Raw genomic sequence first — 19251 nt, 5'->3', positions numbered from 1 at the left:
CTTAATGGACTCTGCAAGCTCGCTGATTTTTCTTTTTCTTTTCTCTCACCACGTTTATTCATTGGTCAAGCTAGCTTTGCTTTTTCTTTTCACTTTTTAACTTTTGCAAACTGTCGAGACAGACAAGCACAGTAATGAAGGGATGATGGGTGGAATGAAAACACCTTTGAAACATCATCGTACGTACCCAATTGTATGACTGGACAATACTAATTTGACAAGCCTTTATTGCACATCTTCATTTCTCTTCTCTAAAGAGAAATGTCTAATTGCCTGGAAACAATGGTAAGCCCTTCTACAGAAAAGACAAAAACACTTAAACTGGACTTAGATCACTGCCTTTGACAACAAATGCCATTTTGTTCACAATATGTTCTGTAATATGTATTCGAACTCTAATCTGCATCAGTCACAAAAGCAGATGCAAGCAGCTGCAGGTCTTGAACAGTAGCACCCTCCATAGGCCAGCAGCAGCACTGCACCCCATCCTGGTTTTAACAGAATATCAGGAGAGGCAGAGTGATGAGGTGTCGCCATAGGCTCGTTATTCTCTGATCAGGGCTATTGATCGGGGGCCTTGGTCACTCCTGGCTCTTTATTATCTCATGTCGTCTGTTAATGCGCTATTGACTCTTCCTTCATTCAACTGTCTGCACACGGGAAAACATACAATGCAGACAAAGACAGACAATAGCAGAGCAGATTATCTCCTCGACAGCCTCTTTGACCGTGTTGCTTTTTGTTTTTGTTTTTTTTATCTTTCAGGCCTTTTCATGTGTCATATTATCTGTCACATCACATTGACTTCTATTGACTATCTGTGTTTTCTGTGTGAAAGCCTGTGCAGATAAGTGTGCGTGCATTGGCAGATTTTATGCAGTACGTGTGTGTCTGTGTTTTTCCACCGGAGAAGCTCAGCTGCTGTGCAATATAGTGCCGGGTGCCATGCTGGCGCTAATTAAACATCCTCATCAGTCCATTGGCTTAATTAGATGTGTCTGTTTCCTTGACGGCAGAAATGAAAGGAAACTGAAAGAAGTGCGAAAGAGGGGAAGAGGTGGTTTTTAAAGAAGAGTGGGAGTGAGTGAAAGAAAGAGAAGTTAATTTGTCTGTGAGCCAACAAGTGTTTTGTTTTTTTTTAAAAAAGATACAAAATGTGAGCACATAAGGGAAAAAAAAGCTTTCCAACTGTGGTAAACAAGGGAAATCAAGAAAAAAAAGGAAGTGTGTGTGCACACACAGGGTGAGGGCCTGGGGGTGTGTGGGGGGTCTGAGGAGGTTGCGGGTTGGAACGCTGTAGGCATCTCTGCTCCATCTGGTCTGGGCTATACTGTAAGTGACCGAAGAGTGCCCTGCACAAACACACACACACACACACACACACACACACACAGTGCACTAATATCCTATTATATGCTGTGTTCCAGTGTGATTAGCAGAGCCCCAGGGCTGAAGCTTGTGGTGGAGACCCTGATGTCATCACTGAAGCCCATCGGCAACATTGTGGTCATCTGCTGCGCCTTCTTCATTATCTTTGGTATCCTGGGAGTACAGGTGAGAGGGGACTGAGAGGAAAAGGTATAGACAGAAATAACAAGAAACAGCCATGACACAGAAACATTATCCTCCTTGTTACCATGCTTTAACAGTTTAACGTGACAAATGTTGTACATACATCTTTGTAGCACATGCACACAAAGTACATACATCTACAGTACGTCATTTATTCTCAATAAAGTTATCATGGCTAACAGGACCAATTTATACCAACGAGCTCTGTGCCCTTGGTGCAGCTCAGGGTCCTGTCTATCTGCCTGCAGCATGTTTATGTCCATAGACCATCTGTCCAGAAGTAGTGTCATGAAGGGTTAATGGCCATGGTGATTCCATGAAGCAGTGATTGGGAGATATCACTCATTAAAAGGCTTCAACAGAACCCACTGATCCTTGGATGACTTACGATTGTTTTTGTGATATATTTTATACCAAGTAGCCCTAATCTCAGCAAATTCTCCAACCCTAACCTTTATTATAACCTCACCCTGGGGCAGTCACACAGCCTGACAGGGGGTCCTACCATGTTCTGGACAAAAGACATGTTTCATTTTGAAATAGCAGAATTTAGTTTTAAGAATCTGAATTCTATTCAAGTTCACTTCAAAATAAAGAGCGTGTGTTTGTTTTCTTTCGCCCAGCTCTTCAAGGGGAAGTTCTTCTTTTGTCAAGGAGTAGAACATCGTGTAAACATCGCCAACAGGACAGATTGTGAGCATGCCAACTACACATGGGTCAGACACAAGTACAACTTTGACAACCTGGGACAGGTATGATTTCAGAAATGCAAAGACTTCTGATCGATAAAAACATGAAGCAATAGTCTGATGAGCTGCTTGTCGGGGAAGTTTTTATAACCTTTGTTGTCATTTTAGTTTACATATTTTACCCATTCTTCTTTTTCTCTGTTTCAGGCCTTGATGTCTCTTTTTGTTCTGGCGTCAAAAGATGGCTGGGTGGACATTATGTATAACGGACTGGATGCTGTAGAAGTTGACAGACAGGTAAGTCTGAGCACAAAAACACACTCGCACATAGATCAGTGTCGGATTGTGCGGTGACTTTTAGAGATGGACAAGCAGAGCTGTAGTTTACTTACTACTGATATCTGGTAAAGGTAAGGAAGAAAAAAAAAGTCACATTCACTGTGTCCATACACGTCTGTGCATGTGTATAATAACATGCACAATATCTTAAAACTGATGTCATAACGGTGGAAACTGAGTCAAGGGCAGCCTAACAAGCACACTTGTCTGTAGCTAGCTATAACTAGGTCAGTATATACAAACAGAAAAAAGAGGACCTCTGAATAACTATAAAATCCTCTGTTTTTGTGTATGTTTCAGCCAAAATTGAACCACAACCCATGGATGCTGCTTTACTTCATCTCTTTCCTGCTCATCGTGGCCTTCTTCGTGCTCAACATGTTTGTGGGTGTGGTGGTAGAGAACTTCCACAAGTGCCGACGCCACCAGGAGGTCGAGGAGGCCAAGCGCAGGGAGGAGAAGAGACTGAAACGCAGGGAGAAAAAGAGACGGAGTAAGGAGAAGGAGCTGGCTGGTCGGTAGTCTTTCCACATCTTTCTGAGTCCTGCTTGATTTGAGCCTGAGCCTTTTTTTTTTCTTTTTGCTTTTTGTTTTGGTTTGGCCGAAACTGGAAGAACGCAATTAGATAGCTTGTACCAACGATAGTCACTACTCTGCAGTAGAACCTTCCCTTTTCCCTCAACTGTCCTTTTTTATTTTTCCTCGTTAGCCCTCCGGCTAGTTTTTTTGCAGTCTGGTGGTCACCTACTTTGGCTCTGCAGACTCTACTACAGACTGTGGGGGCTCTTCTTCAACTCCAGCAGCAACTGATCAAGTTGGATGTTAAGAAAAGCCTCCGTGATTGGTAGGTTTGCAGAGCTAGAATAGCTGAACACCCCCCCCTCTCCCTCCTCCCTTACCTTGCCTGGTGTACCGTAGACGCCGTGCTTGGGATGGCCCCTTGGAGCATGCCTAGTGAGTGCTGACAGAGGGGGCTTGCATGGTGGTGGGTATACAGAGCTAGAGGGAGGGGGAGTTGTTGATCATTTAATCGCCCTGATAGAAAAGGAGATGACCCCCCTCCCTTCCCCTCTTCTGCATGTGGTTTAGTACAGCCGCAGGGGCAGGGATAGACCCAAATCTGGAAGAAAATGAGGATGAGTTTCCCCTTAGTTTTCCCCTAGCTAAGATCTGAGATCACCTTGGGTGAGAATTGTGGGAGTTGGAGCTAATTCCCTGCCTGTCCCCCCTCCCCTCCGGCTGTATAGGAGTTGGTGACAAACTGCTTGGTTTGGTTTTTACTCTTTCCACTGCCTTCTACACCCAAAAACACTACGCTAACACGCTAGTGTTAACCCTCTTGAGCATTTGGTGCCTGTAATTACAGCATTTTACCCACTTATACCAAAGGCACTTTCTTTTTTATTATATTTGTACGAGGAGCAGTGGACACTATTGGTTTCTTAAAGGTGAAAGGAAATTCCCTTTGATTTCGGTATATATGATCATTTTAATTGATAAGCTCTTGAGAAATACAGATGGAAATTGATCTTCTTTTTTCAGGAGGCATCTGCCAAGGGTATCTCACTAGTCGAGAAACTCCCCCAGACACTTGCACACTCTAACACATGTACACTTTATACTTCAAGAGGCCCTGCCCTTTTTCTTGAAATCATACAAGACATTTCCCTTTTTTTCTTATTCCTTTTCTAATTTTTGGTTGAAACGTCGTGTTTAGCCAGGAAACCTTTTTTATTTACAGTGTTTACGGTGAAAAAAAGATCTAGATGTTGGTTTTATTTGCAAAATAGTGACACAAAAAGGCAAGGTTGCGTATAGAAAGAGATGGCTTACTCGTGTTACAATTTGTAAGATGGTTGGAAATGTGCTTTGGTTTGAGAAGTTTGGAGTGATCAGCTTTTTGATCATTACGAAACAAAAAGTGAATGCAAAGAACTGGACTCAGAATCACTGGAAAGACAAAACATAGGAACATAAACCAGCTTAATCTTTCATCACTTCCTTCTGGCCTTACTCCATCCCTCTTTCCCTCTTTCTCTCTCTTTGACTCTCTCCTGTTTCTAACTCTCAGCCATCCTTCCTTCTGCTTTCTTCTGCTTCTCCCTGACTAACACAGTCTCATTCCTCTAGATTTATTGGTTCCGGGGGTGAGTTGGGCCCTCTCTGAAGGCACATTGAAAGGTACAGAGTTTCTAGCATGTTCTGTGTGTCCCTTTAAACCCCCTTCCTCCCACCACCACCGACCACGACCACCCACCATGGTGGCTAGGGTTCTAAGTTCAATGATCACGGGAGGTAGGGCCCCATCCCGCGTCCCCGCCCCCCTGCCTCTCTCCCATCAGCCCTCTGTCCGCTGGACATGCTGTTACCTGTTTTCTCTGTCGTGGCTTTGTCTTTCACAGCTCTTCCACACCGCCCGCGATCCATCCACTGTCCACAGCACTGCACTGCTGCACCACCACCACAAGAGAAGACGACTTTGGTTTGCTTTGGTTTGGTTTGGTTTGCTTTGGTTTGGTTTGGTTTGGTTAGGTTAGGTTGGCAGGGAGAGATGGAGATGAGGCGAGGCAGGGAAAGGTACTGAAGGGCAACAAATGTTGGACTTACCTTCAGGTAAAAAGAACATCTTTTTCCTCATAAACCAAGGGACCTGTTATGATTCTCTCTGTAGATCTGGGAACATGGTGACATTGCTACACCGAAGTGTGACAGGGCACAAAACATGTGGAGAGACAAAGACAAAGACTGTTCTGCACAATGATGCTTTGAGCTAAGTAATAACATCACTGAAACTTTTACCTCATGAAGGAGCCAGATGAAAACCTAAGAGATCACTAAAGTTATTAGGATTCACCCTAAGGGAAACATTAATGTCTGTAGAAAAGGCCATGGCTGTCAGTCCAGTAGATGTACACAGCTTGTCTGCTTGTGTTTTTTTCCTATCAAACGTCTTTTTTAGCACTGTGGTCCCAGATCTCAACAAATAACTTGCTGAGTACAAAGTTAAAATTAAATGCGGTGATTAAAAGGCCAAGGTTTTGATAACTCTGAGTTATCCTTTAATCTTGACTAACATGATCTGTCTCTCTCATTGTGCCTTGTAATTTCAGCTCACTGTTGTTACTGTAGATCAGAGCCAGAGAGATTAGAGAGTTTGATCAGGTTGTACAAGGGCTGCCATCTTGGATGAACAGCTTCTTTCTGTTGCTAACATCCACTAATAGCGTCCTCTATTAAAGGTCACTGGCTTCCATTAAAGGGCATTAGACCACAGAAATTCAATCAAGAACATTCTGTTATTTTCTCACTCAGTCTGTGTGGACCTAAAAGCTTAATTTAAGGCATCCAGTGCCAAAATATGTAAATGTAATCATAGTAAATTAAAAAGCAACAAACTCTGATAGAGGATCTAGTTTTGCTTGCTGTAGTCTGCACAGCTAAGGCTTCAAATGGCATCTTTCATTTGTTTCACTTACAAAGAGAATTTAAATTGTTTCTTTGGTGGAAAACAATTTATTTCTAGTTTATCAGATGTGCATCAGTTGGATACCATTATTAAATCATGGTCTAAAATAGAATTAAGGCTCTTGCCAAACTGCATAAATTTATCTCGACCTACGGGCTGATTTTCTGCAGCACACTATGTACAAAGGTTACAGCAGTACAAGCAGTTATTAAGCGAGACCACAGCGGGTTTGTTAACAGCGGTCGGCTCTTGTTGGGCATAAAGGTCGGACTGGTTTGCTGGCACACGTGGTTGAATTGTCGCAACTAGTTTCCATGGCGATCTGGTTAAGGTATTGTTGGTAGGTGGGAGCTGCTGAGAGGTGTGTTACATAATGACGACCCTTTCACTAACTCTGCATTATGGAAGTTTGTGTGTGTGTGTGTGTGTGTGTGTGTGAGAGAGAGAGATTGTCTTTGTTTGCACATAAATTACCAGGTGCAATGTGGTTTAAATAGGGGCACATTCCTGGAAGGCAGACTCGACTGTGCTGGATTGTATTCTCGTGTGTGTGTGTGTGTTTGTGTGTGTGCATATGTGATTGTGTCAGGCAGCAGATGGTTGCAGAACAGGTTGTAAAATATGCAGGAGCAGCTCTCATCCCCAAATCCCTTCTCCTCTCAGTCTGGATGACTGTCTGAGAGGGGAGTGGGACCCCTACACCCTTTTGTTGATCCTATGCGGCATTTTTACCTCAGGACACAAGGACTTGCACTATTTTGATATTTTCACCAAAGGTAATTACAAATGTGCCAAAAACACAAAACGCACACATAAAGTACAGCGTCCACACAGTGTGGTACTTGTATATTTGTGTTAGGGTGTGTGTGTGGGCATGCATGCATGTCATGCACAGTGCGTTTGTGTGTGTGTGTGGACTCTTATCTTCAGCTTGCACTGCACTGGAGCAGCCATTTGTGGAGGATAGGAGGAGGAGAGGAACAAAGAGAGGAGATGATGAAGGAGGTGCATTAAGATTTTGACTGAAGATGGAAGGAGGAGGAGTAGAGATACATAAGGGTGGAGGAGAGAGGTGGTAGAATTACACAAATGTAAACATATGGTCAATAAAATGTATTAAAATGTGCAGATTAGAAACACATGTAATCTCACCTAGAGCTGTGGACCTGAGACTTAGACATATGTCACAAAGATTTTGATGAGAGAAGTAAGAAGGACTCAGGTCCTCTGAGATCTGATTATTAAGTTAAGGGATTGCCAAAGTTAATATATCCATGGGAGGCATGTCTGTACCAGATTTCATGGCAATCCACCACCTTCATGGACCTGAAAGATCTGCATCCTGACTTGGAATGTTCTTATGAAGCCTTGTGACTGGACCTGGATGTGCTGCAGAAGACTTCTCTGAATCTCACACTCACATATTTGTAAACTGGAGCTGGAGAAAAGGGGTGAATAAGAGGTTGAAGCAAGTGGTGGTAATCATGGAGACACATAAAGAAAATCCCACCCTTACATGGAGGTAGACATGCACACAGTCTGACACACATAGAGCTACACAATCTCACGCAGTCACAAACGCACACATCCAGGATGGCCTCGCTCCCGGCAGGGTCAATGTGAAGCGTCTCCCTGTTTGAGCTGACTTGTTGTGTTGAGTCATGCATTGTGCGGTCAGAGTCAGCTGGTTGTGACAGACACATCAGGAGAAGCTACAGTACACTGCACATGATGTATGCTGCAAATTGTGAATATAGTTTCATATTATTTTCTCCCTGTTTCGCTCTCAGTGAGCTATCAGAGAGATGGCATGCTGGGTATTTTGACAGACAGCAGCTTGTATCAGGGTAATGATGCTCTCAGTGTTTCTGCACTAGTCTATAGGCTGTTGTCTCCTGTGTGCAACAGTAACAGTATAAGTTAGTAGCAGTTACTCAGAAGTATATTACTTAAAAATCTGTATAAGTCTCGCAAGTGGAAACTTTAGTGGCAGCATTTGAAACAGCTCTATGAACAAGACATATTACTTTATTATTACATGGAAAGCATCTTCCAAACCCTGTTTCCTAGAAATTATACTCCACAGTCCAGGAATCACATCCTGAGTTTCACATGTGGTTTGATTTAGGCTTAGGGAGAGATCAGGGAAGGGTCACAGTGTTAGAATTGTTTCAAAATTTGAACTTTAGTTTGAATGCAAAAAATGAAATATTCAGACCGCAAATTCAGAATTTACAGTCGCAACACACTGTTTGAAATAGTTTTCCTTGTTGTCCAGCAGAGGCTTTTCAGTAAAAATGGAGGAGGGCACTAAGAAGCAAAGCCACTCTGATCGGATAATCATGACATCGAAGCGTCAGAGGAACAGTGTGTGGAGGTATTTTAGGTTCTACAGCGCTGCCTCCGTCTACAACCACAAGTAATCAAGTAAAGTAAACAAGTAATTATTTTGAACTTTTGAAAAAACTTGACAGCCCTATTGTGTGTTGACTTTTTCAGACCATAATCTTTATCTTAACCAAGTGACTTACATTCCCTCAAAATAGCCATAAAAAAGTTTAATCATGCTTTAGTAGCTAGAATCAGTGCAAGAGGAAAACAAATGAAAAATGTCTCAGAATATTTTGCAGATATGTTCAGTATCAACATTCTGCGACTTGCCAGATAAGTTAAACAAATATGTTTCCTCATTATATTGATTAAAGACATGATCCAGGTGGAACCATTGAGAGCTAAGACCAGAGAAAACAACAAGTACCGATGATCGTCACAAGTGTGTCACCAAAGAGCAGAACTTATGTAACCAGCAGTATAGTTTCTGCACCTTTTGCTGTGAATGTCACTACGCTCTGAGTATGTTATGTTATATGTGCCTTTGTGTGCTGAGGATATGAGTTTGAATTGTTGGTTGTCAGTTTGTATGTGTATGTGTGCGAGTGTGCTGTCTTCCTCCTATAAGTCAGTCTGAGAGAGTTGTGGCTCTGCCATGTTAACAGATGGCCCTCGACTTCCCAGACAGGCTGAACAGCCCAGGCTGGGTCAGCCCCCACATGAATCCACTCACTCTGTCATCACGTCTCATCCCAAACAGCCATCGTATCAAGAAGTACAAATGCGTGGACAAAATAATGTATACACCTCAAACGCTGTGAAGACAAACAAAGGAGGGTTAGTGTATTTGTCATCTTCATATTAGCAGTGTCATGTCTGTGTTATTTTTGTGACTGTTCCATTTTGCAGTTTATCTGTGTTTGATAGAAACTGTCGTGATTTTTAAGACTAATTTTTGGCCACAAATGTTTTGACCCTCTTTCTTCCTCTGTTGGTGGTCTCTTGTTGCTTTGGGAACTCACATGTTTAAGAGAGAGAGCAGATTGCAAGTGGTGCCAACCAAAATAGTAAGACCACCTCTTTTGTGCTAATTCATTTTCAAGTGCAGTACATACTGGACCGGCAGTGATTCCTACAGTTTTCTGTAAATCAGCCTCCCACGCTGAGCCCAGCAACAGTGCCTCCCTGCTGTTTTGCCACTCATGGCTTCTGTATGTTACCAAGCTAACTGCACACAGTCAGTGACTGCAATCGAAGCACAACCATAAAGGGACCCTGGGGAGGTTTTTTTTTTTAAACAAACAAATGCATTTCCTCCCTCAAAAGATATGTGCAAAGCAAATACTATGATTATTCATTAGAATGACATTGTTGACATCCATGACATCTTCTATTGCTATTGCGTATTGCTACATCCTTCACCTTTGAAATTGACCAGTACCAACTGTAGGTCAGTGGAATAGTGTGAAAACATCGGCAGGACTGTGCATCACGTCACCCGTGTGCATGCATGTTCTAATGCACATGCAAAAAAGGACTCCAGTCTTAAAAATATTGCTCTATAGTTCTGCTGGTGGTCAAAAACTCCCTAAGGCACCCTTGAGTCAGCACAAAAAAACTCTATAAAGCTGAGAAAACTAATATAAATTATAATGGTAAGTGAAAAGTCTTTTTGAAAAGTCTCTTTGCTCAACTTTAGGTCCATCTAGTTACACTAGTTAAATAAGTTACAAGCTGCTTAAACCAAGATTTATTTTCTAGAACTCAGACTTACATTACGAATACTGTCATTTCTGTAGACTGTAGCTGCTAGCTGTTTGCAGGCTAGCAAAAACATTGCACAATTTAAAATATTAAAATATTTTAAGAATAACTTTGCGTCTATTTCAAGAGGAAGGTAATGCATTCATCAAATTGGTCAGACCTTAAGGATACAAACAGTGTGTTTACAAGAAAGCTCCACAGGATACCTTTAACTCCCTGCCTCTAAACTTGACCCTCTTTAATACATGACACATGCTGCTAATTGGCCTTAAACCCAAAAATGACCTGCCTTTGTCATATTGTTTATGCTGATGTTTCCTCAGATATAAAGTACTTTCCTTGAGGTGTTTACATTAATTTGTTTTCTCTTTGCAGGTTAGTTCATCCCAGCGTACAGGTTAACAGTAGTGTTTGAGTTAAGACCCACCATCTTGCACAGCGCTGACTTCAGTGATGATAAGCTTGATCTCTTGCCTGCTTGCAAAAAATAAGCTGCTTTCAGTTCTAACAAGCATATTATGTAACGTACTTACAATGAGCTCGCAGAGAGGAATCACATTTATCTCTCAAACACTTACTGGATACGTTTTCTCAGCATTTGCCTCTGTAATGCAAATCACAAATATGTAAATGGAACAACATTAAATAAGTAATAAAATAGTTGATGAATTGACTGTTTGAATCATGGCTTGGAAACAGCAAATGAAACATAATTGTTTTTAAAAAAAGACTCCAATCCTACATTTAGTTTCAGATGAATTCCTCTTCATCGTAGGAAAAAAAAAGTTTTTTGAAACTCTAATAACACAGAATGCAGGTCAGATTTACTTTGAGGTTTCTAACCTTTTGAACCTTTTCATGTTCACCAAAATACATGTATATCTTATTCTAAGCTCTCACAGAGTGGAAGTTCCCATATCTCAGGTCAGTCAGTTTTAGAGTAAGAGGTGCTTGTGTTTCATATGGAATGATTTTCCCATTTGCCAAAATTAAGCTTACAGCTGTGCAGATGATGGCGTCAGCAGCTGATGTGGACGGTGTATCTGTTGTATTCTCTATGTAGATTCATAAATCCTCATCACCTTGCAGTGGGTAAACAAAGTCATTTCTTATGTTGTGGTGTTAATCTTTTTGTCAGTACACGGCCAGCAGTCAACAACAAGATGAGGATAATAGGATCATCCCCTCACACATCCTCTATCAAACACACAGACACACACACACACACAAGCACACAAGGAGACACACAAACCAGCCGGTGCCAATCCCTAACTGTATCTGGGTCAGAGCTAACAGAGATGAATCTCACGGAAGTTTCACATTGACCCTCTTTCCTTTTTTTTTTTTTTTTTTATTCCTTTGTGGTAGAGATATAATTAATAACACCAGTCCTTTAGGAAGAGAGAGAATAAGACTGGGGTGTGAATGGAAAGAGATAGCGAGTGACACACCTCGGCACGAAGTCTCAGATTGTGTAACAGTTTGACGGCACAAGGTGTAGGTAGCAGTGTTAAGCGAAGTGTTAAATGTGATGAATCTTTCAGAACTTTTAGGGTTTAGCAGCGACACGACACTGTGTTGCTGCAGCTGCTTGGGGGTGTGCCAGTGGGTGAGGTATATATGTTTCCTGATGTTACGTACCCTATTTTCCTCACACCAGCTGACATCCTAAATTGTAATATTAGAGTCAGACTCAACCACATGATGTATGGATGTTACCTCATCCAGTAAACTAGCTAATGAAGCTCATTTGCCTTCTGGAAACATTAAACATATTTGCTCAAATCTGGAGGCACGAATGACTGATGATGGATATGTTCTGAGTAGGCGACAACAAAAACTGATGGATTGTTGATGTGCCAGTGAAGGAAAATCAAAAGTAATACAATAAGTAATAAAGCACATTTATTTCCACAGAAGGCAATGTTGTTACATTAATAATTGCTTAACCTGCTGTGAAAGGACATGCAGTAATTACTTAGTTTGACTGGAAAGCTGTGAGTAATTTGTGGGAGGAAAAGCTGCCCCAACAACGCTCTCCATGAATGTTTCATGTTGGAAACTTTCTCGATGAATATTTTATCTACAGAAATGTCAAGAAGAGCACAGAATGGAGCAGAGTGGCAGACAGTCTCATACTGTAGTCCTGCTCTGTTGCACTGAATGTAATGATGAAGGAGACATGAGGTGGAAAAAGCTGCATTTTTAACCTTTGTGTGAGCGTGCATGGGTTGTATATCCCAGGACAGGCATACAGTACATAGAGTAAATGCCAATGTAGGAAATGAGCTGATGAGCTCTGTGTGTATGTGTGTGTGTGTGCCTGAAACAGACTCATGCTAGCATGGTTAAAGACAACGGTCAAAAACAATAAGCAATCGGTAGCATAATGTGCTGTTGCTGTCTATTTAATTTCTGCTGCTCCTTTACCTCTCCTGTGTAAAATAACAAGACAAAGCATTTCTGAAGGATTCTGGTTGGTGTGTTGGTGCAGGAACGTGTGAGAGTTTGTGTTCTTACAGGATTTTGAAGGCTGCCTGTCAGAATGATGATGACCAGTGTGCTGTCCTCTATACTCCTACTCAACAGTTCAATTCGTGCTCCTTTCTAACTGTCAAGGCTGAAAAACAAGTTGTTGCATGCCATTAAGACTGATTGTAGCCACTTTATGTGTATTTGTAGAACAGACAGAAAGGAAAAAGGATGATATCAAATGGGTCCAGATATCAGTCTCAGCACTTGAAAGTTAAAACGCCTTTAACCAAGGAAAGGCTGAGACATTAAAATCATCTACCTTTTTGTCTCCCTGTTGTGCGTAGTTGACGGGGACTGTGTTAATTTTTCGGCTCTGGGTATAAATATGGATTTCACGGAGGAAGAAAGGTTAAAAACCCCTGTGTCATTCTGCAGTTAAAAAGCTTTCCATCAGTCTGTACCTTGTCATCACTGTTTTCCCTGTTACTCCGCCCTCCACTCACGCCGTCCAATCGCTTGCCTTCACCATTCAGTCCGCCATTTCAATTGGTCCATCCTGCTCAAGTATGACTCAGAAAGAGGTGTGTCAGTCTACCATGTGAACCAGCGCAATGTGTGTGTGTCAAAGAGTGCAGATGAGTTTGTGTTATCATGCCCTGTCATGTTTGAATGATATCATGTTTCCTTTTTTCTTTGCCTTTTTTCTTCTGGACTCCTCAAGTTGCTCTGCTGCTCCTCTCTGTTATTCACCAGTTTGATTCATTTTTATTCTATTATCGTTTCTGTGTTTTTTCTCCTTTTATGTGTCTCTTTCTTTTTCTCTCTCTGATATTTAAGCAGGGCAGCAGAGCATTCGGGAATTCCAGTAAAATCAGTTCTCGATTGTTTTATAGTAACTGTTTATGTTGATGGTTGTTTTTTTTTTTTTGGACTCTGTGTTTGCCGGATTTCAAAATTGGACATCCAGTCCTTGACATTGAAGGCTGACACGTTTTTCCTGGCAGACACTGAGTCTCAAGGTTTACTGCTGAGCCATTCACCATGAAGGACAGGGGCATAAAAGCAGCCGCCGCATCCAAACAATCTGCTGCTTTAGAATTGTGAAAATATAAATGTTTCTCACTGACATTTTGATCATTTGCATTCAGGTCTGTGACCTTTGAAGTGCACTGTTGCTGCTTTTACAGCCCGTGCCCTGCTCTTCCTTTCACAGCCATTCTTTCTATCATCCAGGATCCAAACCTTAAGTCTCCTTTAGTCCCCACATCTCATCCATTACCTTCACCAACATCAATCCACACTTCATATCCCAGTATTCCAATCGTCTGTAAATCTCCGATAGAACTACGTCCAAAGAGCCTTCAGACGTGTGCAGAGAAGATCCAGACAAACTGCAGTCATTGCACCAACGAATCAAAGCCATAGCGGCGTCTCGTGTTGTTTTGAGATTCACGGTCAGGCCTCCTTTTCATCGGAGTACCTGGCACAACATCCTTTCCACTTCACTACCTGCTCTAGACACCCTCACTTGTTCACCACATGCTGGATAACTCTAGGTTCCAGACCCATACTCAACACATCCAATCCAACCCAACCTGTGTTCACCCACACAGTCACAGTATACCCATAGTGCTATGCTGTGGTGTTCTTACTCATCGGTCCCACAAGTCAAGGACCTTTACTGTGTCTGTATTTCCCAACAAAGACCGACTCGGAAATGTATGGATTATGTTTTTGAGTGTGGCCGCGTCCAAAAGCAACACCAAGGCTGAATCCTCTGCCTCTAAAGCCATCTCTCTCAAACATGAAGTAAGAGTAGGTGTTCATGAAGGGGAAGGTGAGTGCACTAGAAGGCCAAAGGAGGAATAACGGTCTTGGGGTTGTTTTCTGGACAGGGAACTCTTTACTTTTTTATGTCTTTCCTTCTTTTTGCCTGTCAGATCTCAGGCAGATGTTCATCAGGGGTGTTAGATCTCATTACAAACAGTAAACCCAAGGCCGAATGTCCACAAGATATAGTTGCTATATGTTCCAATTGTGCTATGGCTCAGTCACGGCTCCAGTGCTGTTTCAGTGTCCAGATGACTTCAGAAGCAGAGTGTCTGATGACATTTTTAATGTCATCAGACATTAAGCAAGTCAAATTTATAAACGCAAATTTTCCTTGAAGATTTAACTGGCTGAGACTCAGCAGACCAGGGTGGATCTGTCCCACCCCTTAACAGATGTTGACTTTGATGTTTGCCAACTAAACAGTTTACAGGAAATTTTTGTTTTGCTTCATAGGCCTCGGTCTCATGACTCTTTGTAGTGAATACAGGCCTTTATATACGTTCAGTTTAGATGCAGTGGACACCGGCCTAAGTAAAGTAAATAAAGTGCAACGTATTGTTAAGATCTGCTCTGTGGAGACCCAGCATGGACGGCTTAGCTTGTTTTTGTTGGGTCATCTTATTTATTCTATTTGGGTCACAAACATAATGTTGCAGTTATTTGAAACACATGATGAGATCTAAGTCCCCACGAGATGATTTTCCTGAATGGGGTGTTTAATCTGTGTCAAAGATGAGGATGGAGATGCAGAGAGAAGGCATCGTGATCTGTACAGAGAGGTTTGCCAGTCGCCACCCCTCTGTACCTTTGCACCCATCCTTGTTCCCATTCAAAAACGATGTCAGAGCTGAGAGAGGAGGCTACACCTGCCACATCAGTGAAGGAAGGGAGAAAAACGAGGAGGGAAAGGAGAGTGAAGGCAGAGATAGTGGGTGAAAAAGTTAAATAATTTCTCTGCTCCTCCACCAAACACTTGTTACTTTACTCAATAATAATAATAATACTTTTGATGCTGGCTTGACTCAAGCGGGAGCAGGATAAACTCCATCCCTCATTAAGAGCATTTCTCCCTTTTTCTCTGTGGAGGAGAAAAGAGCAGTGGAAGTGGGAGCAGGAGAGCTGAGGCAGTCTATGTAATTTGGCTTCCTGAACTTTCACCTTTTCTTCGATCACTTCATTCCCTTCCTGCTCCTTTGGAGACTAGTTGAGCTTTAGCCAAAAGGTTTCTGTATGTCTTTTTCCCTCCATTTTTCTCCCTTATCCACCTATCTCTCCTTCGGTCTTGTATTAAGGGCAATACTTACTTTCTCCCCAAATTACTTTTTATGGAGAAAGTGAAACTACCTAGCCACCCCATATTAATCGAATTTTCTTGGCCTTGTATTTAAATGTATCTTACTGTATAGGAATGTAAATAGGACAGCAGATGTACCACACTAGGAAGAGAAAAACAAGTGTCTTTGGCAGCGTATTCAGATGAATGAGTATAGAAGAGGAGGTGAAACGAGGGGACTACCGTTATGTGTTAGTGCGTCTGTTTGCCTCAGCTTGCCGTGCACCTGCAGAGAGTAAGTAGAACAGAGTAAAACTAATGTTTGCTCATCCAAAGATGATGGAGGATCCCAAATAGGAAATCCCAGTGAATGAACCAAGTTGTTGCATCCCACAAGGGCAACGCATAAGTGCCCCAATTCATGTTCCCAGACTCACCCAAGGCACTCTGAACATGCTTTATCACTGTCTGCTCGATGGGCCGCGTGGTGAAATGTCCAAAAGTGTAGCCCCATTTATAAAAAGCTGCTGATAAGAGGAGGGAGTCTTTGTGCCGAGACGATTCCAGGACCCGAGGTGCTAAAAAGCAAAGCAGGTGACTGAGGTTGTCAACCTGTTTTAGTGCATTTACTTGAAAAGCCAGATCAAGCGCACCAGAAGCCACGTTATTTTCACTTTCTGGCACGCACATCTCTGTAGGAGTTCAAGAGCAGACAGATTCAAACACAAGCTGCCCTGTGACTCGGCTGGCCCCACCAGCATTCAGCTTCATCTCCCCTGTTGTCAATATCAATAATTACCAGCAGGCGCAAAATTAGCAAAGATGACCCTGAGCACAAATTTAGAATAATTAACTTGAAGGCACTCGGCAGAGTGCAGACCTCTGCCTGACCTCAACAACTCTCCAACTTGCAGTGCTGTGGTCAGGGCCATTATAGACCTTAATAGCAGAGAAAACCAAACCTTTATTTTAAACAGGCCTTTCTTCTTAATACTGCCTGTTTTATAAGTGTATTGAGTCAAATTTTAATTAGGAATATACTGTATTAACCTATAGAAAGGACTGCGACTGCAACTGCAGGTCAAATCAGCATATTGGTGATCGATTAACCCAGAGAGGAAATAATCTTATAGCTGTTTTCTTTGTTTTTTGCTACACAAACAGTAGCTGTATTGACCTGGTGTATACTGGGTAGCCAATACTGGTGATAGAACTACTGGTGATAAAAACTTCAAGTGTGAATCTGACCTACCGACATGAAATGAACACACCACAGGATACTAAGAATATTCTCTGCTCCATATTCGTAGTAACTGTTCACCTGGCAGAGTTTTTCTCAGGAGATTAGATTTCAGCAGGCAAAAGATGCAGATACATGTCTAATATTAGAGATGGATGTATGTATTTATTATATTAACAGACTCTGCAAACTCAGCCATCCTGTCTTACTCCCTGATCTATGAGAGGAGTTTCTCTAGCTTGGTAGGGAAACCACTAGACACACACCATGAACCTCACACACATATACACACTCTTGGGAATCATTCCAGCCCGGCCCAGCTGCAGCCGAAGCAGCACACCTGGGCTAATTGGGCAGAGAGGGAGAGCTTACAACACCCTAAGGATTTTGTGTGTGTGTGCGCGTTGTTCCCTTTCCCGTGTGACCTAGAGCCTCTCCTTCACTGATGCAGCGATGAGGTGATAGATAAAGGGAGCTTCCTCTCTCCTCCTCATCCTCAGCTCCCAGCCCATCCATCCATCTTCTCTGGGTGGAGGAAAGAGTTGAGGAACAAAGTGATGGATGAGCGTAGAAAACTTTTATCCTGTGCTATATTCTTTTCCTGAGACGAGGGAAGCGAAAGAGATAAGGGAAGGCTGAGTCACATGACGATCAGGGAGGGAGAGATGGCCAAATCTCCAGACCAAAATATCCTCTCGCACAGACACACACTTAGCAAACTCTTTATCTCCCATCACACTCACTCAGGGGAGAATTAATTTAAATAATTGTTGATCAGAGGAGAGGAGAGTTGATTTGATTAGTCCTGACTGCAGACCACAGGAGGGCTTGGCTGGAGTTGTCTTTCTCTCTGCCCATCATCTGATCTGCCTTCCTCTTTTGTAATCTCTTCACATCCCTCGTTACATACTTCTTTTTCTTACTGTGAATCAACCATTGTGAGTGGTTATAACACATTTGTGTGAACAGGACATTGTTGTCATGTTTCTCTAACCACTTCTTTTTGAAGCAGCTTTGGTGGCTCCACTCGTCAGCACAGCAGGTCTACTGTTCAGTGTCCTAGTACATTACCTCCGATCTCACTTTTTGAACACCCTCCCCTCCTCCTCCTCCTCCGCCCCGACCCCCTCCCTCCACCACTTCCCACTTCCAACAGAAGCTCAGAGTAAGCCCTACTACTCCGATTACTCCCCCACCCGTCTGCTCATCCACAAGATGTGCACCAGCCACTACCTGGACCTGTTCATCACCATCGTCATAGGGCTTAACGTCATCACCATGTCCACGGAGCACTTCGACCAGCCCAAGGTCAGATGTGGGGGGAGGAAGGTGGGGAAGTTATGGGCTTTTTGTTTCCAATGTTAATACCTGGGATACAAGTGAACTACCAAGTTTTATGATTTTAGGAGATGATGTGAGATCAAGAAGTTGTTCCAATGATAATACAATACAAACAATAATTAAAAAATAACCTTTCAAAATACCCTCACTTTAAACAGGGGTGAGAATAGAATCAGGTCAACAGAGAGAGAAATGAAAGTTAGATAAGAATTGTAAAATCCTGGCGATGAGGTGGAGGTAGAACAAAAATTTATTTGTATTTAGCAATATTTCACAATATTAAAAGAGACAAAGAGATACAGGATGAGAGAGTGAGGAAAAAGCAATGGAAAAACTTAGGAGGTTACGAGGAGGGGTCATAGAACAGATGCGGAGGTAGTACGGCACAGTAGAATCTCAACAGCAATGAATATTTTGCCAGCAGAGCTTAAATGCACATCAGTGCACTGCATGAACTAAAGCTGAGCTCCGCTTAGGAAGAGTAGAAGCTCTTTGGGTAAAATAAAAGGTTTTTGGGAAGGACAGAATGTCTTTAAGTAGAACACAAGGCTTTTGTTTGTTTTTTTTGTTTTGTTTTTTGGTTAGTAAAAAGGGCAGTGATGTGGAACAGGTAAAACAGTAGACAGTGGAGTAAAGAGATTTATCACAAACTGCAACGAGCTGTTAGGTGATGAATTGCCACCAGTGAGGATTTAGTGAAATCCCTGCTGGCCACCAGTTCTCTCCATGTCTCTCTGCTAAAAGGTCAGTTTTTACATGCAGCTGGGCACTGTGAATTCTCCCACAGGCAAAAAAAAAGTGGACACTTTGATTCTAATGGCCTTTTCATAGAGAATGAGGAAGGGAGGAGCAGGGGGCAATGTGAGGGATCTATTAATGGAACGGCTAATTCTGGAGAAGAGGACAAAGTTTACAATACAGCCTCGTC

General features: G+C 42.4%; 1 protein-coding gene across 1 annotated transcript in view; it reads left to right on the top strand.

Annotated features, from left to right (window-relative positions):
- The window catches only part of cacna1g (calcium channel, voltage-dependent, T type, alpha 1G subunit), a 201722-nt gene that overhangs the window by 163783 nt on the left and 18688 nt on the right, over window positions 1–19251 (top strand). Inside the window, exons 24-29 of the mRNA XM_041067345.1 lie at window positions 1428–1554; window positions 2196–2324; window positions 2469–2558; window positions 2901–3093; window positions 4731–4781; window positions 18139–18290. Coding sequence (XP_040923279.1) covers window positions 1428–1554; window positions 2196–2324; window positions 2469–2558; window positions 2901–3093; window positions 4731–4781; window positions 18139–18290 — 742 coding nt within the window. The remainder of the gene's footprint in view (window positions 1–1427; window positions 1555–2195; window positions 2325–2468; window positions 2559–2900; window positions 3094–4730; window positions 4782–18138; window positions 18291–19251) is intronic.

This window comes from Toxotes jaculatrix, chromosome 21 (assembly GCF_017976425.1).
Source record: "Toxotes jaculatrix isolate fToxJac2 chromosome 21, fToxJac2.pri, whole genome shotgun sequence".
NCBI classification, from domain to species: Eukaryota; Metazoa; Chordata; class Actinopteri; family Toxotidae; genus Toxotes; species Toxotes jaculatrix.
Note: the sequence above shows the minus strand (reverse complement) of the source record. Positions and strands in the feature narration are given on the sequence as shown.